Source organism: Notechis scutatus, chromosome Z (assembly GCF_049901735.1).
Source record: "Notechis scutatus isolate UNSWTSFEM ecotype Mainland chromosome Z, rNotScu1.2, whole genome shotgun sequence".
Lineage (NCBI taxonomy): Eukaryota > Metazoa > Chordata > Lepidosauria > Squamata > Elapidae > Notechis > Notechis scutatus.
The window spans coordinates 29867582-29891518 of NC_142025.1; the positions used below are offsets into that span (position 1 = coordinate 29867582).

Sequence of the window (23937 nt, forward strand, 5' to 3'; positions counted from 1 at the left end):
CTCCGAACTGCGCAGAATTGTAACAATCGGTTCTATAGAACTGGTCCGACCAGGTAGTGTTCTGATTTCTTTCTGTTGATCAGGATTGCTAGGGTGAGTTTGTGTCTGTCCAAATAAAGGTCTTAGGCAGCTTCTTTTGTGGGAGGTTGGGTTGTTCCTTTGATAGTAGAGTTGGTGTGAATGATTATTCTGTACACTTGAGTTTCTAGTTTGCCATTGGGGTCTCTGCTGATCAGGATGTCCAAGAGGGGCAGTGAGATGTTGTTTTCTCCTTCTCTGGTAAAGTGGATTCTTTTGAAGAAGTTGATGAGCCTATGGATATTCTCTAATTGATCCTTTTATATTAAAATGAAAATGTAATCTAAATATTTGATCCATATTTTAGATTGTATTTGTAGAAGTGCTGTGGCTTTTAGATGTTACATTACAACATCTGCTATAAGTCCTGAAACCAGTCATGCCATAGGTGTATATTTAATTCATTGGTAAAGTGTATAGTTTGAAAGTACATAGTTTCAAATTGAAAGTATGCAGTTAGGCAAAGGTTTATAAGACCCATAATTCTGGATGTTTAAGTGTGTATTTGGTTCAGTCAAGTGTGCTAGGGAACAATGTGGTCATAGATTTGGCTAATTCCAGACCTATAGACATAAAAAGGCTGTGACATCTACCACAGCGCTTAGATAGTGTTAACAAGATAAAAATGATTTCTGGCCAGGATTATTTAGATGATGGACCATTGAAATGAAAAATGGTTACACAAAATAAAACTAATAAAAACGTATTTTGCCAAAGCACAGCAAGTTTCATCTAAAGTTACTCTGAAGTAAACTCTGAAGTAAGGACCTTGGGATAAATACTGGTACACTGTAGGAACCTTTAAATAATTCCATTAAAAATTGGGAAAACATTGGTCCATAAATAGCCTTCACTATCTGTATAAACAATGTATGGAAAATAAAAAGAGTTAGTTCAGAAAAAAAACAAATATTATTCAACACTTACTGTATAATGAAGACCTGTGGGATAGTATCTATTAGAATATAGCCATTAAAAAATAATTTGTTCCAAAATAATACAAACAAAAGAAAAAGATATACTGGAATATATGGTAAAAATACCATTTTCTATTCCAGAATACTAAAAAATTAATTTGTCAATGTTGTAAAGCAAACCTAATGTAAAATAAATGGACAAACAAATAGAAGCAAGGATGTCCATTGTCACCATCCCAAACAAAAAATGAGCATGATGCCCCAATTGCGATTTTTTCAATGAACCCTGAAGATGTAGTGATAAGAAGAATTGAATTAATTCAGTGCCTGCTAGAATTTAAACTTCCAAATGGGAAATTTCCTATGGGAAATTCCTGATTCATTTGCATAAACAGAGGGATAGAATCAAGATCACATAAAGTGTTGATACCACTTTATTTTGGTCAGGCCACACTTTGAATACTGCATTCAGTTTTGGTCACCACGATGTAAAAAAGATGTTGAGACTCTAGAAAGAGTGCAGAAAAGAGCAATAAAGATGATTAGGGGACTGGGGGCTAAAACATATGAAGAATGGTTGCAGGAACTGGGTATGATGACTCTAGTCTAATGAAAAGAAAGACTAGGGGAGACTTGATAGCAGTGTTCCAATATCTCAGGGGCTGCCACAAAGAAGAGGGAGTCAAACTATTCTCCAAAGCACATGAGGGCAGGACAAGAAGCAATGGGTGGAAACTAATCAAGGAGAGAAGGAACTTAGAACTAAGGAGAAATTCCCTGATAGTTAGAACAATTAATCAGTGGAACAACTTGCCTTCAGAAGTTGTGAATGCTCCAACACTGGAAGTTTTTAAAAAAAATGTTGGATAACCATTTGTCTGAAGTGGTATAGGGTTTCCTATCTAGGCAGCGGGTTGGACTAGAAGCCCTTCAAGCTCCCTTCCAACTCTGTTATTCTATTCTATCTTGCTGGCAATGTTTTCCTTCAGAGGTTGAAGAAAAGATAATCATATATGCTTGATCTGTTACTAATCAGTAGAAACTTAGCTGAAGAAGAAAGAATTATGAAAAACTGCAGTTCTTGGTTTTATACTTAAATATGTATTTAAGGGAATTTTAGTTTAAATACTTTAAAGTGGTAAGCAGAAACGTCTAGTTATTTGTCTTTTTTTTCTCTAATGATAAATTATGGAGCCAGTTGAAAAAGAGAAAGCAGCAGACATTGTCAGAGGAAAAAACTAATTTGAGATGAAGCAGTTAGAATATAAGAAATCTTTCATATTTTTTAAGACAGAAGGGCCAGTTTGGGTTGGATGGGAGATTACTCTCAGAATGTCCACCCTGAATATCCTTGTAGTGTGACTTATTATCATTCGCACTTTCCCCTTGTTTTCTTTACAGGAAAGGGCTATATCAGAAAACACTCCAATTATATCTCATTTTCATAACAGCAGTACATGCTAAAATTGGGTGATAGTTGTACATTCAATACAAAGTGTTAGGCAGTTATGCAAAAATGCTATAATTTTAAGAAAGTTTTAGAAATAGAAGTGTTGATCGTTTATTTTTCTCAATTAACAAAAATGGAAAGTAAAGAAACAGAAGACAAATCCAAATCAAATCAATATTTGTGTGACCACCCTTTGCCTTCAAAACAGCATCAATTCTTACACTTGCAAGGTTGAAACACAGTCATTAACTGAAACAGAAATAGCTATGTGGGAGGTTAAAATTGGATGAGAAACAGCCAAATTCTGCTACAAGGTTGAAGTTGAGATTGAGGTTATGGAAAACAGTTCGATGTCACAGGTCATACACCTTGGCAAAACTGAGCACAGAAACGAGACAAAAGGTAAATATACTGCATCAGCAAGGTCTCTCCCAGGCAAAGATTTCAAAGCAGGCTGGAATTTCAAGATGTGTTGTTCAAGGTCTTTTGAAGAAACACAAAGACAGGCAAAGTTGAAGACCATAGATACAATGGTCGGCCAAGGAAATTTAATACACAGATGAAAGACATATCATGCTTACTTCCCTTTCACAACAGAAGATGTCCAGTGCCATCAGCACAGAACTAGCAGAAACCACTGGGACCCAGGTACATCCATCTACAGTCCAGAGATATCTGCCCAGAAGTGGTCTTCATTGAATAATTGAGGCCAAAAAGTCATACCTCTGATGTGGAAACAATACTAAGTGACAACTATGCACGAAAACATAGGAACTGGGATGCAAAAAAATGGCAGCAGGTGCTCTGGAGTGATGAGTCAAAATTCAATATATTTGGCTGTAGCAAGAGGCAGTCTGCTCATTAAAGGACTGAGGAGCGATATGATAATGAGTATCTGCCAGTAATAGTGAAGCATGGTGAAGGTTCCTTGCAAGTTTGAGGCTACATTTCTACAAATGGATTGGAAATTTGATCAAGATCAATGGTGTCCTTCATTGCCATTGATACGACTGAGGTATTTCAACCGATGTGTTACTCCATCTGTCATTAAAGGCATTTTATATACAAGAAAAAATGGGAGGCATCACTCAAAGAGGACAAGACATATGTGGGCATCACTCCTGAAGATGCCCTGGATCAACCCAAACTGAGATGGCTTTGCTGACATGGATCCTGCCATAGTGTGGAAATAACACTAGGAAGAAGAATGGTGTCATCAATGCAGATACTTATTGGCAGATACTTATCCATCATGCCATACTACCAAAGAGGTTTGTAATTGGCTCTAATTTTATTCTGAAGCAGGACAGTGGCCTCAAACATACAATCAATCTCATGAAGAACTATCTTCAGCGTAAGCAAAAAGTCCTGGAAGTTTGGCCCCTGCAGAGCACAGATCTCAATAGCATGGCAAATGTTTGGTATTACATGAAAAAGCATCCTATATCCACAGAAGATCTGTAATTAGTTCTCCAAGATATTTGGAACAACCTTGAACCTTGCCTTGTTCCTTCAAAATCTGAGTGCAAGTATATCTAGAAGAATTTATGCTATTTTGAAGTCAAAGAGTGGTCACGCCAAATTTTGATATGGATTTCTCTTCTGTACATTTATTTTCCATTTTGTTTATTTTGATAAAAATAAACTATTAACACTGAAAGCATTTCTGAAAGCATTCTTAATTTACACCATTTTTGCACAACTGTCTAACACTTTTGCAGATTATGTATATTTCTAATTTTTCCTAAATCTATACCACACTCATTCTTGTTCATTTGTTCATTTTTAATATCTATATTTGATTAGTTGCCTACTGTGGCATAGATTTTTTTTCAATATTTTATCATACTCTGTTAGCATTTTTAATTAGAGGTCCTAATTTTCCCAACATTTTTATTAAAAGTTTTGCATTTTGTATATAAAAAATAAAACATTTAAAAATTTATTTATACAAATAAAGTCACACAACTTTTATAGTTGCTTGGGGTTAATATAAGGGCTATATTAATATATTTTATCTTTATGGAAAAAGGAGAAATTTTAGAGCTTATATATAAAATATGGTGCTCAGTCTAGAGAATATACTCATCTTTTCCTGCCATAATTTATTTCTAACTTTTCATCCTGTCAGTCAGGGCACCATTAACCCCATACTGCACCCTCAAACAGGTACTTGTGTAAAGGGCTTTAATCAAGGTTGGGTTGTATTTTAAGAGATAGCTAACTTTTCACCATAACTATATGACATCAATGCATCAGCATTTTATTGCAAAAACAATTTGGGCAAGATAAAATGATTGCTTTATTAACATGTAAGAAAATAGAAATTAGTTTGTAGTTTGGTTTGTAGCCCTCTTCCACAAAGGGCTCCGTTTTGTGCTGGAATCAGTTAAATGTGAATTCCTGAGGAACATGCTGCATGCCTTCCTCTAGGGGCCAAGCCCATTTCACAAACTACATTATGACTGTCTTTTGGCTGCCAGAAAGAGTCTCTGCCAGTTGAAATACTGGCTGAAACAAATTATGGTGGCTAAGGAGGGTGGAGGGGGTTCTTAAACTAGCTTATCATGTCTGATTATGTTTCCCTAAGAAATAAAAATAGCTTCTGATTTGATCTTCCGGCTGGGGCGCCATCTCGTAGTGGCACAGAGGAACGGCATCCCATCCTGCATGTTCAAAAGTCTGCGTCTGGCAGCTTGTAGAGGTGAAGTCGGATCCTGGAGGGGACGACGATGGAAAGGAGAAAACCCCAAGGCATAGAGGGAGAACCGTGACTCCCATATCCTGCAGGGGAAAGTCCTGAAAACCGACGTGGAAGAGATCAGTCTTCATGACTCAATCCGAAGAAATGATAGCCCAGCAGATTTGAGACGGAAGCGAAGAGTGAAAGCAGTGTGACATAGCGGTGGACAGTGGATTGAGAAGGGATACCGATGAGAGAAAGAAGATTCTGAAAACTAGATGAGAAGGAGGCTCCTAACCGAGGTTTGAAACAGCGGTGGACTTGGCAGTAGGAGCCGGCGTATCGGGAGGATAAAACAGCAGCGGCGCGGAGAATTTGACAGATGGTAGACCAGGGCAGAAAGAGAAGAAAAGACATCTTTCATATGATTTCCTTACTCTTTTGGGGGGGAGAAATCTAGAGAGAAGGCTCAGAGATATTTTGACTGAGATAATTCTGATAGTTTAATGCTGTTTTGAGTAGAGATTGGGACAGAGTGAATAATAAGAAGTGAAAATGGTGACTTGCACCCAGAGTGACTTTGCACTTTGAAAAAAGGGAAGACATCTTGAAAAAGAAAGAAGAAAAAAGAGCTGAGAGAAGGAGACTGAGACTTTGTGATTAATTAATCTATAATAAATAAGGCTAAAATTTAATATATATTTCACTTAAAAACCATTTATAACTATGCACTTGTGAAATAGATATTTATAAAGAAGGGAATAATTTATAAAAACTAAAGCTAAAGAAAATAAGTTTAATATTGTAGACTAATTATTAATTGTTTATTTGATCCTATATTGTCCAATTAATTAAGGAATTCTCTCTTTTTTTATTCATTTTTCTACTTATGAATTGCTGATTTCAAGAATAACTTTGTGAAGACAGAATATACACTACAGAATAGAAAGTTATTTGTTAAAGTATACTAGAAAATATTTATCTGTGACTCTCTTTTAAATTAGACAAGGATCAAGGGAGCTGCTTATTAGTTACTGTTTGTTAGAATGAACTTGAAGATAGGCTATAGACGTTAAAACTGAAAGCTAACTGTAAAATTATATCAGCTAGTATTTACTGTTTGTTCTAAATCTATATAGCCTCCTTCAAGCTACACATTGGAGAAAGATTGAAGTTAGAAAATAGAATCTAGAAATACAGTAGAAACAAAGAAAGGTTTTAAGTACACTGTTGAATGGTAGATTGGAAAGACCTTTTGAGTGTCCTGAAAATGTCAACAACAGCAACAACAACGAAAACTGCAAAGAAGAACACAACAAGCATACCCTCGCCTGCAGGACAAAGAACTTTAGATACAATGTTGGGGGCAGAAAAAACATAACCTACCCCAACACTACAAGCAGTACAGTCAACCCTTGCAATGATGCAAAAAATGATGGTGAGAACTCAAGAACTCATAGCCAGAAACCACGAAGAATTGAAAAGTGAGATGAAAAATGACATTGCGGGGCTGAAAGCAGATATTCAGAAACTGAATGATAAATTTGGAACAATTCAAGAGATAGTAACGAGGAATGAACAGAAACTGGTGAATACGGAACAAAGAACGGAAAATGTAGAAAAGAAACTTGAAGATACTGAACAAAACTGGAAAGTCCTTTACTGCGAACTCCAAGAGGCAGTGGTCCATCTAGAACTAGAAAAAGCTGCATTCTTCCTCAGATTCCAGAACATTGTGGAGGAAAAGAAAGAAGACCTAAGATCTTTAATGGTAGAGCTAATCGCAGAAGCCCTCCAAAAAGACAAGACGGAGATCATGAACGACTTGGGCGAGGTCTACTGGGTGCAAACACATTATACACATAGACATAAATTGCCAGGGGAGGTACATGTGCGTTTTGCGAAGAAAACCACCAGGGATATGCTGTATGGATGAACGAGGGATGAGCCACTGGTATTTAAAGGCCATGAAGTGGTGACCCTGAAACAGATCCTGAGGAGGATAAGAGAACAGGAGGAACTATCAATTCCTTTCAATGCAATTGATTAAAAACAACATACCATTCAGATGGTTAACTGCAGAGGGACTATTGATATTGTGGAGAGGGAAGAAATTTAAAATTAATTCTATTGCCAAGGCACATGAATTGTACAGAAGATACGTGAAAACGGAGGAGAAACAAGAAAGTAAGGAAGATACAGAAAGTAGAAGTCAGGAGGACATTACAGTGGAAGGCAAGGAAATAGAGAGAGAAGGAAAAGAACAGAAAAACCGGGAAGAGGAAGAAGACAACTGACCGAAAAGAGAGCTGAGAACGAGAGTAATAGAGTACCAATAAAAAAATGGATGGAGGGATCACCCTTCTATTGCTCAACATAAATGGACTTAACTCACCAACTAAAAGGAAACAAACATTTAGGAAACTTATAAACCAAAAAGCAGACATTACATGTTTACAGGAAGTACATATCTCAAAACAACATGCACACTTATTAGAAGTAACCAAACTGGGAAAACTACACTTGGCTCTGACAAACCATTCTTGCGGTGTACATTAAAAACTGGTTAAATCCAAACTTACAATATAATGATGAAGATGGAAGGATACTTTTCATAGAGATAACAATAGAAAAAAAAATATTATTGGTAGTAATCTATGCCCCAAACGCTAATCAAAAGGAATTTTATCGCAAACTCCATAACAAAATTATAGAAACTGAACTAAACAACGTATGCATAGTAGAGGATTTTAATGCAGTGCCAAACATAGAAAAGGATTATAAAAGTAGTAAAAATAATTTAAAAAAGAGAAAAACACTCCCAATAACATTTGACAAATTAGCTCAAGAAATGAACTTAAAAGATGCCTGGAAGGAACTGAATACATCAAAAACCCAATTTACTTTTTTTTTCCAACCTGCATCAGTCTTGGTCCAGGATTGATATGATATGGATGGACACAGAACTATTGGAAAAAACAGAAGCAGTGGAAATCCTATCAAATACATGGGCCGACAACAATCCAATCAAACTGACTTGGAGAGGAAAGAAAAAGCTAGGTAGATGGACCTTTAACAAGAGTATTCTGAGAGACAAAGAATATACCCAATTGATAAATAAAGAACTGAAAATATTTCTTGAAATTAATACAAATGAACATACAATGACTCAAAACTTATGGGACACAACAAAGGCATATATTGGGGGCCTGACAATAGCATACGTAGCAAAAAAAATAGAGACAGGAAAAACCAACACACTGTGAAAAAAGAGAAACTGGAAAAACTGGAAATTAACTTACAAAAAGATCCTTGTAACGAATTAGTTAAAAAACAATTAAACCTGGCCAAACATGAAATAAACCTAAGCCTTCAAGAAGAAATGGCTAGAAAATTAAAACTAGCCAAACAACATTATTTTGAGAACGCGAACAAGCCGGAGAGATGGCTCTCCCACAAATTAAAAAAAGGGCAGCAGAAAAGAACCATAATAGCCCTACAGAATGAAAATGGGATACTGTGTCCACAATTGAATCAAAAGAAAATAATAGCTCAAAACGTTTTTGCTAACCTATATAAAAAAGAAGAAATTTTAGATGAGAACATTACACAATATTTTGAGGGCAAAGAACTACCTAACATAGTGGAAACTGCTCGGGAGTTATGAAACAATAAAATAATCCTAAAAAGAGGTACAAGAGGCAATTGCAAGACAAAAAACTAACAAAGCCCCAGGACCAGACGGAATACCCGCAGAATTTTACAAAGAATTCCAAGTTCTACTAGGCAAGTCACTGGTGGAAATATATAATGAAGCCTTGAATCAAGCTAAAATAACATGGACAGAAGCCTTGATATCCTTTATTCCCAAGGAACAAACAGATCCCCACCAAATTAGAAACAACAGACCTATCTCACTCCTGAATGTAGATTATAAAATTCTAGCGGTAATAATTGCAGATAGACTAAAAAAAATATTAAATCATATTATTCATCCGGACCAGAATGGCTTTCTCTCTAACAGATATATACATAAAAAATAAAAGTACTATGAAACCAAATCAAACAATCAGATGGCATTAATATTTCTAGATGCCCAGAAGGCATTTGACAATTTAAACTGGCAATTTCTGATTGAGCAAATATCCAGGATGAAATTTGGTGAAAAATTTATGCGGCTAATTAAAACAATATATTCAATACAAAATGGAAAAATAGTAATCAATGGAGAAATCACGGATAACATAAAAATATGCAAAGGAGTGAGACAGGGATATCCGCTTGCCCCATTACTATGCATTCTATCAGCGGAAGTACTGTTAAGGCAGATAAGGGAAAACCAAAACATTCAAGGGCTAACGATCAAACAGGAAACATAAACTGTAAGCGTTCGCTGATGACATGGTTTTTATACTGGAGGACCCAAAAGAGTCAAGCAAAAACTTACTACAAGAAATAGAGGCATTTGGCAAAGTAGCAGGACTTAAAATTAATAAAGAGAGGACTAAGATAATAACAAAAAATGTACTAAAAGGCAAAATGAGGAATTAGGGATTCAGACAACAAACAAAATAAAATATCTAGGAATTTGGCTCACAGCGAAGTGTTCTACAATAAAGGCTGATAATTACAACAAATTAATAGATCAGATACAGAAAGACCTAGACAGATGGGCAAACCTACAAATTTCTTGGGTGGGAAGGATAGCCACCATTAAAACCAATGTATTACCAAAATTGTTGTATCTCTTTCAAACCGTGCCAGTCAAACTGGAGAAAATTTTTTCAAAGACTTGAATAGAATTAGTAAATTTATTTGGCAAAAGAAAAAAGCAAGAGTAAAATATAAATTAATGCAGGAGACTAAAAGCAAGGGAGGACTGTTCCTTCCAGACTTGGAGCTATATTACCAAGCTGCAGCGAGTACTTGGATTAAGGATTGGATTAACTTGGAGGATAAAAGAATATTGACAATAGAAGGTTTTGATCTACAACTTGGCTGGCTCATGTTTCTTTGGGATGGGAAAAACAGAACCCATAGCTACCTTCAAAAACACTGGATAAGAGATGCTCTATTATGTGTATGGGAGGCAATTAAAAAAAAAAAAACACTATGTGAAAATACCTCTCTGGCTATCTCCAATGGAGGCATTAATATATCCTAATGCCGTGGATCTGAATAAAACAATAAAATACAAAAAACTCATAACAGATGAAGGTGACCTGAAATCACAGATACAACTCAAAACACAAGGAATTGAAATTGGTGGTGGCCGTACCTCCAAATTCAAACAAAATATAAAAAAGACAAGGAACAATTTGGATTTTACAACAAAGAACAGCAATTAGACAAAATATTACAAGGAAATGAAAAAAAATAATTACTAAATTATACAATTGCTTATTGGAATTTAAAGTGGAAGAGGAAACGGTTAAGGAGAATATGATAATATGGGCTAAAAATTGCGGTCATAACGTCCACTTAGAACAATGGAAACGAATATGGCAAACCAACTATAAATTAATGTTATCAGTATCATATTAAGAGAATATATATAAAATGTTCTATCGCTGCCACCTTCCGCCGGCAAGATTGGCAAAAATGTTTCCCAATATGTCACCCAAATGCTGGAAGTGCAATTATAGCCAGGGAACATATTTTCACATATGGTGGACATGCCCCAAAGCTCGAAAATACTGGTCTAAAATACAGGGATGGCTGGAAGAGATGACAAAATTAAAGATTAAACTCAACCCAGAGACCTTTTTATTGGGAATACCAGAAATGTCATGGAGTAAAAAACAACAGCATCTAATACTACACATCATCACAGCAGCAAGAATAGCCTTTGCCCAAAATTGGAAATTAACAATGGTACCTACAGATTTAGCAGTAATCAACAAAATTTACCAATGCACAGAAATGATTAGATTAACTATGATATTAAAAAACAAGGAAGAGGGAGAATTTTTTACAACATGGAATACATGGTACAAATGGTTAAATGAAAAGGAAATAAAGATGTATAGTGAAAATGATTAAAGAAATATTATGGAACAACAGAAATAAGGATAAATGTATAGCTATGAATATATGTATAGTATAGCTATGTATATAGGTGTAGTAGTGTAATAACATAGGAAAACAAACAATGTATCACGACATATTAATAACATAGATAAGTAAGAAATCAGGAATTAGATTTAAGATATCTTTGTAGTAAATGATCTTAAGTAACACTAATAGAGATGTACACTGTTATGAAAACACTGTAAAATGTGAGAACATGATTCTCTTTTTAAAATATTTTTTTCCTGAATAAAAACTATAAAAAAAGAAAAAAAATAGCTTCTGATTTATTATGAATTCTCAATTTATGGTCTGCTTATGTTGGGATTAGAAAGAGACATGGAAAAAGCATTTAATTCAGAGCTACAAATTAACTCAAGGTTGAGGTGCAAAGATTGTTGGTTTATTTTTACAACAACAAAAATCAGTCATGGGAGAGGTGGGTGGTAAGAAAATGGTTGGCTTATCTTAGATATACCAAAGAATAACACCTACTTTAGACAATAATCTTATCCATGCCATTTGCAATTTATTACTACTAAAGATTTGTTTTTATTGCTTCTGATCTTTTTGACTGAAGTTATAAATACTCTTATATTACACCTTCTCTTTCTAAGGTTAAGTTCTAATTTCCTTCTTTTATAATTTGCCCTTTCTAATCTTCAAATGCAAAAATCACAAATTCATTTTTCTGTTTTCAGCAAAAAGACTCTTATAGGGTTTCCATTCACTGATATTATAGTGGTCATTCTTTTTCAAATCAAACAAGTTAATATTTGCCATCTCTGCTGATTCAGTCATCTTCACTGACCATTCCCCCATTGTGGATATTTCATAAGTTTTTCCACTTTTCTGTACTTAGAAGGCTTGCCACAGTAATCATACATAAAAATAATCCTATGGTTCTTCTTTAATGATTAATTAACTCAGTGGTGGGATTCAACTAATTTAACAACCGGTTCTTCCTAATGACTAGGTGGGCGTAGCTGGGTGGGTAATGTGACTGAGTGGGCATGGCCAACTCGATGTCACTCATGGCAAGGTGGGGTGGCGCAGGCAGGACGAAGCAGTGGTGGTGATGGCCAGAGCTTTAGACTTACCTTTGTGCAGCAACAGCAACGATGATTCTCTGACACCTCATCTCTTGCTGAGTCTCGCTGCCTAACAGGGTTTTTTTTAAGATTTTTGCAGCAGGAAACGACGGGCAGCTATTTCCGGCATTTATTTGTGTATCTGGGCATGATTCTGCCCCAAGACACTGCCCTGCCACTGCTGCCTCTTTGCCAGTGTGAACGACTTGCAGCCACTGCCTCTTTGCTGGCGGGAACGGCCTGCAGCCTCTGCCTCTGCTGACATAAGGCAGCAGCATCTTGGTTCGGGCTGGCAAAGAGGCAGTGGCTGCAGGCCATTCACACCAGCAAAGAGGCAAAGGAAGGCTCACCAATCAGGCAGGTAGCTGGGCAGCAGAGAATGGCAAAGAAAGGCTCGGCAGGGAGCTAGGCCACAGGGACATGGTCGAGGCAAGCGAGCTAGCAAGCGAGGAAGCCAGAGAGCAGCAGCTGCTATGCCACAGGCAAGGCAGGTAAGGCGAGATAAGAAGTGATGGGGAGGGGAGGGGTGAGCAGGGCCAGACAATGGTGCGATTAGCCAGTTCTCTGAACTGCGCAAAAATTTAACAGTTGTTTCATTTGAACTGGTCCGAATCCCACCTCTGCATTAACCCCATCAAGAAAAGTTCTAATTTGATTGAATATTGATCTTTAAAATTCTGTTGTAGTATTTCAATCCAGAAATTATGCCTTTTTAGGAGTCCATCAAACTAGTAATCAACAACACTAGACTAAACAACTGCCTCGATCTCATCTTCTGCAACAGTTTGAACCTAATTTACGGAATACAAACTAAAGAACCCTTTTCCAGTAGTGACCACAATATGATCGACTTTTGTCTCAACATACATCCACACAAAAATCACCACAATGATGTAATCCCCTATTGTAACTTCAAAAAAGGCAACTATGATCTTATAGACAACGATCTCTCATCCCTTGATTGGCAATCTCTATTCACTGGATGCAATACCGTTGAAGACCATTATAACATATTTTTACTTGAAGTCAAAAGAGTCATCAAACTATATGTTCCAACAACAACTCACAAAACAAAACAAAAAAGCAGATTACCCATATCAATAAGGAAACTTCAATCCAAAAAGAGATCACTCTGGCGGAAAAACAAATCTGGTCACGTTGCCAATTTCAAAAAACGATACAAAAATTTATGCCACCAGATAAAGACTGAATGCACCAATTATCACATTAAACAAGAGGAAAACCTTCTAAGCACCAATTCCACCCGAGCTTTTTACAATTTTGTAAACAACAAACTAAAAGACTCAAGGTCCATCCCTCCCTTGATAGGACCTGATGGTAAAGACTGCAACGACGACACCATTAAAGCCAACATCTTTAACACATTCTTCGGCTCAGTATTTGTAAACAGCAATGGATCATGCCCAGTATTTCCTAGCCATACCACAGATAACAACAATGATCTAATACATATCGATTTCACAGAAGACAATGTCGAAAAATCACTACGCAATCTAAAACCATCTCTATCTATTGGACCGGATGGAATATGTGCCTACTTCTTAAGAAAGCTATCCACTGCCATAGCCAAACCTCTAAGCATAATCTTTGAAAAATCTTTCAGGACCAGCTCCTTGCCTAACCTATGGTCACAAGCCACAGTCATCCCCATCTTCAAAAAGGGAGACCCAAGCCTAGTTGAAAATTACAGGCCAATCTCCTTATGCTGCGTCACCTGTAAAGTCATGGAATCAATTATTAACCAATCCATCATCCTCCACTTAGAGTCAAACAACCTACTCTCCAATAAACAATTTGGTTTCAGAAAAAACTATCCTGTAATCTGCAACTCTTACACTGCAAAAACATATGGACGACACAACTCGACCAGGGCAAAGCAATTGACGCAATCTACATAGACTTCTGTAAAGCCTTTGATTCAGTGGTACACGACAAACTACTCCTAAAAATAAAATCCTATGGTATCTCTGGACAACTGAATAACTGGATAGAAGCATTCCTGGCAAACAGACAACAAATGGTCAAAATCGGGAGCGTTCTATCAAATCCAGTACCTGTCAATAGTGGTGTCCCCCAGGGCAGTGTTCTAGGACCAACTCTCTTCATACTCTACATAAACGACCTCTGTGATCATATTAAGAGCAATTGCGTTCTCTTCGCTGATGATGTAAAGCTGTTCAATACCACAGACAATACTGCTACCTTACAAAAAGACCTTGACTATGTATCTGAATGGTCAAACAAATGGCAACTCCAAATCTCAACAAATAAATGCTCTGTCTTACATATTGGCAAAAAAATCAGAAAATAAAATACAAGCTGAATAGTCAAGATCTTGTTGATGACCCAAGCTCTGTAAAGGACCTTGGAATACTCACCTCTAATGATCTAAGTGCTAGAGCCCACTGCAACTACATAGCCAAAAAGGCATTAAGAGTTGTTAACCTAATCCTACGTAGTTTTTTCTCTGGTAATATCACACTACTAACCAGAGCATACAAAACATTTGCTAGACCAATACTCGAATACAGTTCATCAGTCTGGAACCCTCATTACGTATCTGATATTAGCACAATTGAGAAAGTCCAGAAATATTTCACAAGAAGAGTTCTCCACTCTTCTACTCGTTGTAGAATACCTTATGCCACCAGACTTGAAATTCTAAAACTAGAAAACCTTGAATTACGCCGTCTTCGGTCTGACCTAAGCATGGTATATAAAATCATACATTGCAATGTCCTACCTGTCAATGAATACTTCAGCTTCAACCATAACAACACAAGAGCACACAATAGATACAAACTCAAAGTAAACCGCACCAAACTTGATTGCAGGAAATACGACTTCAGCAATAGAGTGGTCAATGTCTGGAATACTCTACCCGACTCTATAGTCTCTTCCCCAAACCCCAAAAACTTTAACCTTAGACTGTCTACTATTGACCTCACCCTTTCCTAAGAGGTCTGTAGGGGCGTGCATAAGCGCACCAACGTGCCTACCGTCCCTGTCCTATTGTTTCTCTTATTCTTTTATTTTTCTTATATGTACCCATTTCATATATTCACAACTATGTATACACTTGTACTTATTATCTTGTAAACAATTGACAAATCAAATAAATAAATAAATAAAATGATAAAATTATCTTTCATGTTGTCCATATTTACCACATAAATTTGAAGTGTCTTTATACATTCTAGACAATTTTTCTGGGATCATATGCCCAATAGTACCTCATTTTATAAGAATTCTCTTTTAAGTTGTAGTATACATTTTTATCCTTTATACCACATATTTTTCTATGATCAGTAAGATCTTCCATTTGAAATTTCAGTAAAATTTTATAGTTTATCAGTTTGCAAATAGTTTAATTTCCATCTTCTACTGCTCAATTCCAAATGTTTTATTATCTGTCTTAAATCTCTCTGTGCATTAAGAATACCATTTAAAACTAAATCTCTTTGCAAAGTAGCTCCTTTCATTTAATCTTATATTCTCTATTAAAAGAATTAAAATTTTAGAATTTTTAATTAGAAATTATTAAAAAATTAAGATGGTGATAATCAAATTTTTTTAAAAATTAATTGACAAAAGAAAAACAAGGGCTGCAATAACACCAACCAACCCCACAACTGCATGCTTCTTTGGGCTTCCCACATACAAACAAGGCCACAGAGCCATGTTTTAACCCATCCCACTTCTGGAAAAAGAATATTCCATAGGATGGGAGCATTGGCAGAAAACACTGTATTCCTAGATCCCAGCAATCAGAGTCCATTAACTGATGGAGTCTGCAGCATACCTGAATTGATGGGATGCAGTGTGGACAACATGCCTGCAGGGTAAGGAAGTAAAAAATGAATGAAAGTAAGAAAAATGGATATACTGTGTCTCTGAAACTAAGGGCCTTGGAAATATGTACTGGATCTGAATAAAGGTGGTCTGATCTTGTAGAATAAAGTTGATAAATATATGTATTTAAATGAGTATATAGATTTGATTATGAATGAAATAGATACATGGAAGAAATGCTTAGTAAATCATTGTTCAGGGAATAGGAGCTAAGATAAGGACATTTGATGTGACTTTTTATCATTTAACATATTCCATTTATAAGGAATGTTTACAGCAATGATAGAAATGTGTACTGGTTGAATGATTTGTAGAGAATATCAGATTTGGGGATACCGTGAGAATGGAGGTACATAATAATGACAGGAAAAATGAGAAAGGGAAATCAACTTACAGAAACAGTGCAAGAAAATTAGAACAGGTAGAGATAGCCCTCGATTTATTACCATAGTTGGGACAAGAATTTCCATTGATAAACAAGGTTAATCTGATTTGTGATCAGGTGAGTTGCACCTGATTTGATGATTTTTTTGTCCTAGTTGTTAATCAAATCACTGCATTTGTTAAGTGATTCATGTAGTTATAAACTGACTTTGCTTGTTGGAAGCAAGCTTGGAAGGTCACAAATGATGATCACATGAATTCAGGATCTGGCAATTGTCATAAATAGATGCCAGTTACCAAGCACCCAAATTTTGATTACATAACTGTGAGGATGCTGTAATGATCATTAGTGGAAGGACCAATCATAAGTCATTTTTTTCAGTGCCATTGTAACTTTTGCTAAATGAATGGGTGTAAGTCAAGGACTAACCACATAAGTTTCCATATCTTCATTATTAACACATTTTCTTTTTTTCATATTTCCTAAATTTTCATCTTCAACAGTAATTCAATTTTAGACTTTGAATTCTTATTCCAACTATCCAGCAGTTAATCAAATTAATATGGATTTGTTTTAATTTCCTTCTATCTTTCCTTCATTATATGTGATATATATTGCTGATTTTTTTTCATGCCATGATAGAAATGTAATTATTTTATACAATGGTTATACACTTATAAAGCCTGTTGCCCTGATGTTTAAGATATTGCTTGAACATGCATGGTTTACTATATTTGATATTATTGAGTTTTATTTCCCAACCAGAAATTTATCAGGAAAAGTATTCTGAAGAACCATATTGCATTAGGTTTAAGGTTGTTAATTTTCAAAGCTCCTGGGAATACAATTCTGTCATTTTCTATTTATTTGGGAGCAGTAGCAGATGGAAGAAAACATGCTTCGTGTCACTGTAAGATTTTTTTTAAACAGAAACTGGCAGAGTAAGAATAGTGATAAACTCTGGAAATACTAGCATCAGAAAAGGCTAGGGTTACCAAAGATACTGTAGAAATCTTTGTCTGTGAAAATAAGTTGAGAAAACAAGTGTATATGTCAAGTTTTACATTTTAAACCTGCATTGAAGCTATTTCAGAACGTTTAGTACTCATCATTAAACCTATTGTTTTTGATATTGTAAATCATTGAGAATCACCTCATAGTGACATTTTCCATGCATAAAGATACTTGCCAAACAAGAAGACAAAATGGACTCAAAAGAAATGCAGAAATACTGGGGAATCGGGAAGCTTAGGAAATTTTCTAAGTTCTATGCATGTTTCTATTAAGAAAAGGAACATCTCTACTTGATAAACCAACTCATCCTTTATGATCTATAGGAGAGGCGCTGCTTAAAGAGTTTCCATCTAGGACCCCCTTTATATATACCATTTTTGGCATGTAACTTTATGCGGGAGCAATGGTGGAGGCATCACCAACCACAGCTGTAGAGGTATGTGCCAGCTGTGATTATGGCTGCTGTAGGTGCAACCTAAAGAAATGACCGGTTAAGCTTTATGGTTTAACTATTTTTTTCTCTTTCACAGGCTACTGATCATCCAATTAGAAGTCCTGTCAAAAGATACAGTGATGATTACATCCTAGTTTGTAAAAAAGAAGGAAAAGTTGTGTCTGCCTCTGAACAAGAACAGATTCTGCCAGTTTCCCAGGATATGAACATGAAGAGTGAGGCCCCATGTCACACTTCTTTAGCTTTCACTGATCCACTGCTGGGATCTATGTCTGCATCTTCAAGTAATCTCAGTTCTAGTCCTGATGATAGCAGCAGCAGCAACAGCAAGGATTCTGATTTTACAATTGTTAGTCCTCTTGAAATGTAACAAAGTTATTCAAGAAGGTAGCAACTCCTGTGCCTCAAGATTTGGTCTGTTGGGATTCCATGTTTATAAGGCTAAACATGTCAGTGCACAGATACTATCAAGGCAACCCATGTTAACCAAAAACAGCAAACATGTAATGATGGCCTTTAAAATACACACATGAAATATCAAGATGTAATACATAAGTGCAGATACTTGTTGGCTTACTCCTATTAACAGATTTTTGAAACCTTGAATTAGTAAGTTTATATTCTTTCATCATATAAAATAAAATGCATTGCATAATATCATGAATTTACTGGAAAGAACCTGCTCAAATATAGGGAAACAAATAAATATAAAAATAATTTCAGAACCTGTTAGATAATATATGCTATGAGTAGAATCAGATATTCCTGTCATCAGACTAGAGGAATAAACATTTCAAGTTATATCCCATTACTTCTCTGATGCTGCCTCCTAAATCATTTTCTGAAGAAGAAAACAGCCACGATCACTTTAGAGATGGTGCCAAACCAATAGCTACTATTCATGCAAATATTCATACTTATAAGGTAATACAAATAATATAAATTCAATGCCTTGAAACAGTTGGGGTTATAGCTCTACCAGTCCTGAATTTGTTTCCTAACATCTGGGATGTATTTTTACAGTTATTTCAATACTTCTGCCATCCTGTTTTGCCTAGGAACAAAATTTATTGAGAATCTTAATGCTGCGGTATTCCTTAAGCATTTAGAAAAATCATTTTTAAATGTTAAAGTACAGGATCTATCTTTTTTGCACTAACGACAGCAAAACTCCTAAGTGTTTGAATCTTCATGCTGTCTATGATTCACTCAAGGCCATATTTCTCTGTCAGCACTGTAGAGGGCTAAAATATTTCTGGACCCCGTTTATTCTATTATCCTGACAATCTCAAAACAACATTCATAGGTTAGTGTCCGGTTTTGGGAGGAGATAGATTTTGGTTTTGGGGTTTTTTACTAAATACTGCAGGAAATAGTTACAGACATCAACTTTATTAAAGTTTATTTTATGAAACAGCCCAAAGTCTCGACTTTATTGAGGCACTCTGATTTCTAACTGGATTTCCTTTTCTCATGCAGCCATTGCTAATTCCACACTTGCTAACTTTCTTGACCCAGAGAGGGGAAAAATAATGTATTAAGGTTAATTGGTCAGAATCGTGGCCTTATGCTGGTTTTTCTTTCTGGTATGTGGTATTCATTCCAAATAAATTGCATTTTCAAAACTGTTTTGTTGCTTGCAAGTTGAATGCTATTTAACTACATAGAGAAATGGGTCCTGAAACCAATATCTCTTTTTGATATTCCATCAAACTGGAATGCAAGTTTTCTCAAGATTTAGTTAAGAAGAGAGACATTTGTTCAGTGAATTAGCTTCCAAAAACTATTTCTCTACTGTAATAGGTAATCAACTTCTTAGATAGAAATGATTGCTTATACTTAGACAGTATAAGCAATCATTTAAAAAATTGATTTACTAAAAAGGTTAGATATATTCTCTCTTGAACCCTTGGAACTAATGATGACAACAGTGTCTAGTATAACTTTATCATTTTTCCCTCCTGGTTAGTAATATTCTCAGAGCTTTATCCTTAAGCAAAACACTCCCAGTATGTTTTTATTTCTATTGGCCACTCAATACTGTAGCCATAATCATGATGAGTGATAGGGCATGAGAATGTGAACACTGATGTATAACAACTGTCATTACAATTTCCATGAGCAATTCTTTTCTCTATGAATATGATGTGTGAATCATGATAACCCAAAGTGTAACCTGATCATAAACTACAGAGAATGTGCTCATACAGCATACAGCTCTTTTTTAATATTACGCTAGTAACTTTCTAGATCATACATTTAGAATTTGAAATATTGAAAAATCTACCACTTTCTGAACATGTTCTGAGCTTGATGTGGTAAATTTAACTGAATTTACTGTCCTAAAATTCATTTGGTTCTCCCCCGAGTCACTTGGATTTGTTATGCACTGTCCTTTAGCCATAGTTTTGTATCTATGAATTTACTGGCATAAGACTAAAATTATCAAGTAATTGCTATCATATATGACAATTGTATAATTACATGTTCAAATAACTTGAAGTTAACTTAGAGTTAGATATAATATTGAGAGTTTCTATAAAGAGCTTCAGAGTATATACTGATAGCGTTAATGAATAAAGTCATCATATTGCTGATTCAAATGAAAAACTTAAAAATGTTCTGATTATGCAATTTTAAATCTAATACTGTTTTACTTAAACTTTCACAAAATAAATCACCTCAGGATTCATCCCTATGATCAGTATAGATTTATTTAATTTCGTTGATTTTCATGAGGATGATAAAAGAGAATGACATGGCTGGTGATTAATTTGACATGGCTAACCTTACTCCTTTCTGCCTTTAATTTTTCCTTTCTTACCATACATTAAAAGTGCCATTTAAAGCAAACTATTTAATAGTAGAAAATGAAACAGGATAGATGAAAAAATAGTAGGTCACCTTTCATTATGTTTGAAAAAAAGAAAAAATAGTTGGGCAGAGATTTGTTTTGTATGTTTTGTATATGACCCATGGTGGCGCAGTGGTTAGTACTGCAAATCTCACCAGGCTCAAGGTTGATTCAGCCTTCCATCCATCTGAGGTGGGTAAAATGAGGATGCAAAATGTTGGGGGCAATATGCTGATTCTGTAAACCGCTTACAGAGGGCTTGAAAGCACTGTAAAGCGATATAAATCTAAGTGCTATTGCTTTTGCTATGTTTGTTTATGTCGTTAAATGTTTGACTCTGCCTATTTCATGGTTCAAATTATTTTTCCTGTCAGAGCAATTTTTGCTGTAATATATTTGCCTTATTTAGTATATATTTAGTTTTTCAATGTTATGCTTCTGGTTTCATATAATAAATAGCACTTTGCTAACAGAAAGGTAAATAATTCCTTTGGAAAAGTCAAATATAGTAATGCCATGTGGTAAAACTTAATGTACCAAATTTCATTTTGCATGACACTGAAAGTGTCAATCAAAAAAGATTAGACCATTATAACATGTTGCTTTTTACCAGGTGTACTAAGATTCCCAAATTAAAGCACCATTTATTTTCTCTTTAAAGTGCAATCTGCTCATCTCAACTATTGTTAACATTAAGCTGACAGGAAAGAATATAAAGGGTTGGTTAGTATTAATATATGATGCTCTAAAACATTTTTCAACCTATTAGAAGCTCTTCTGGATTTCTCGCATCTCTAAACTATGGTTTCAAATTTTGCATGTCATCTTACTGAAGAATGTTGAGGATAATTTAGTGACTAGATCTGTTCATTTTTAACTGAACGGTTGTATTTTTTCCTCTCTAACAATGACTGCCTACTTTATTAAAGAAATAATTAACATATACACATCTTGAATTTTGTGCTTTATTTTATAAAAGTTAAGAGCTATTTTATCTCTTACCCATCTTAGGAAAGTAGAATTCTCTTCAATGTTTTAATACATGAAGTGATAGCAATAAATAATGTAAAATATGTTTAAGACACTATACTCTGAGACAAGTATTTGGGAGTCAACAGTGTATGTAATAATGGAGGAAACTATTTACAAAGAAAGGAAAGATAGACTTATCCACTATATTTTTACAAATATTATCTCTTCCTTGTGTATTCATTTTGGTTTATATCACTGTCTCTTGAAGAAGCTTATTCCTGTCAGATTAATCCAATGCAAATATTAAATATTTGTTGCATGGAGAAAAATTGAATGTGTGCTAAAAATCCTGTTCCTTCAGCTCAGTGTCTGTGTTTTATTTTCATACTTACATTATTTTATGTACTGTGTTTCTCACATAATAAGGCCGGGCCTTTTTTTTTTTTTTTTTTTTTTTGAGCCCTGAAAAAACGGCTAGGCCGTCTTTTCGGGGGTAACTTAATTTCCCCCCTTTCATCCTCATCTAGCGCGCCCCGCAAGCAGCCTCGCCACCAGCCGCTCCTAACGGGCGATCATGGCAAAGCGCAGAGAGCTCCCTACTCCCACCAAACACCTTTGCTGCAGACCCAAGACCTTTGGCACCTGCCGCTGTTGCTTTCCCTTCTGCCCATTCCGCTGCCGCTTGGAGTGCCGTTGGAGCTGCCTCTGCCGTTGGAGCCGCCGCCGTTTGGAGTGCCATTGAGCTGCTGCACGCCGCTTGAGCTGCCTCTGCCGCTTGAAGCTGCCGCTTCCGCTGCTTGGAGCACTGCCGCTGTTTGGAGCACCACCGCCACTCCAAACATGGCGGCAGCTCCAAACACGGAAACGGCAGCTCCAAACGTGACGGCAGCACTCCAAACGGCGGCGGTGGCTCCAAACGGCAGAGGCAGCTCCAAACATGGAAGCGAGCTGCCGCGCCGCCCGTTTGGAGTGCCGGCCACGCTTTGAGCTGCCGCTCGCGTGTTTGGAGCACTGCCGCTGTTTGGAGCACCACCACCACTCCAAACACGGCGGCAACTCCAAACATGGAAGCGGCAGCTCCAAATGTGACGGCGGCACTCCAAACGGGCGGCAGCTCCAAACGGCGGCGGCGGCTCCGCTTCGCTTTTTGAGCTGCCTCTGCCATTTGGAGCCGCCATCGCCGCCGCTTGGGAGTGCCGGCGCCACGCTTTGGAGCTGCCGCTGCGGTTTGAGCTGCTGCCGTGTTTGGAGGGCGGTGGTGCTCCAAACGCGAAACGGCAGCGCCAAACGGCGGCGGCTCCAAACGGCAGAGGCAGCTCCAAACGGCAGAGGCAGCTCCAAACGGCGGCAGCAGCTCCAACGGCACTCCAAACGGTGGCGGCGGCTCCAAACGGCAGAGGCAACTCCAACGGCGGCAGCCGCTCCAACGGCACTCCAAACGGGCGGTGGCAGCTCCAACGGCACTCCAAATGGCAAGTCCCCCCACCTTCTTCCTATTTTGCATGTTTTAAACTAGGCCTAAATTTGGGGGAGGGGCTTAATTTGATTTTATGCCTAGAAAACATGCTGGGTCTTCCTATTGGTGGAGGCCGTATTGTTGGAGAAACACGGTAGTCGCATTATTTTGTGAAGCCCTTCAATTGTGCAGGATTCTGTAAATGTTGTTAAACATAATTACATCATCACTAACATTTTTAGTTTTACTCACATTTAAGAATTTTTATATGTCTGAAGCACAGTCAAAGGCAAGACGAGCCCAACTGACAAAATAACAAACTTTGTCCCTTTTGTATTTTGAATTGCAATAGATCACTTCAACACATGGTCACACGATGTAATTCTGAAAGTAGCCACTGTATTGGAAGGAGAGAGGGAGGGAAGGAGGGAAGAAAGAAGGAGAAAGAAGGAAGAACAGGAAAGGAAAGACGGAAAAGATTAAGAGGAAGTTTCTCCAATTACATGTTTATGAATCCAAACCAATCAGCAAAATGATAGAAAAAAAGCATTCAAACAGAAAGTTAAATAAAATATATAAAACCACCCCTAACATCATAAACAGATTCATCAAAAAACTAAATAATTTTTTTAAATAAAGTT

At 36.5% G+C, this 23937-nt stretch overlaps 1 protein-coding gene across 8 annotated transcripts in view; it reads left to right on the top strand.

Annotated features, from left to right (window-relative positions):
* TBC1D5 (TBC1 domain family member 5) overlaps positions 1–21813 on the top strand; it is a 448530-nt gene extending 426717 nt beyond the window's left edge. For 7 of the 8 annotated variants that reach the window (XM_087945081.1, XM_087945079.1, XM_087945078.1 and 4 more), the window contains one exon: positions 18091–21813. In XM_087945081.1, the coding sequence (XP_087801207.1) occupies positions 18091–18384 (294 nt within the window). In that variant the 3' untranslated portion in view covers positions 18385–21813. Of the gene's footprint in view, positions 1–17883; positions 17997–18090 lie in introns of all 8 variants that reach the window. The other variant, XM_087945084.1, reaches the window with a different exon arrangement.
* Positions 21814–23937: the final 2124 nt, after the last annotated feature.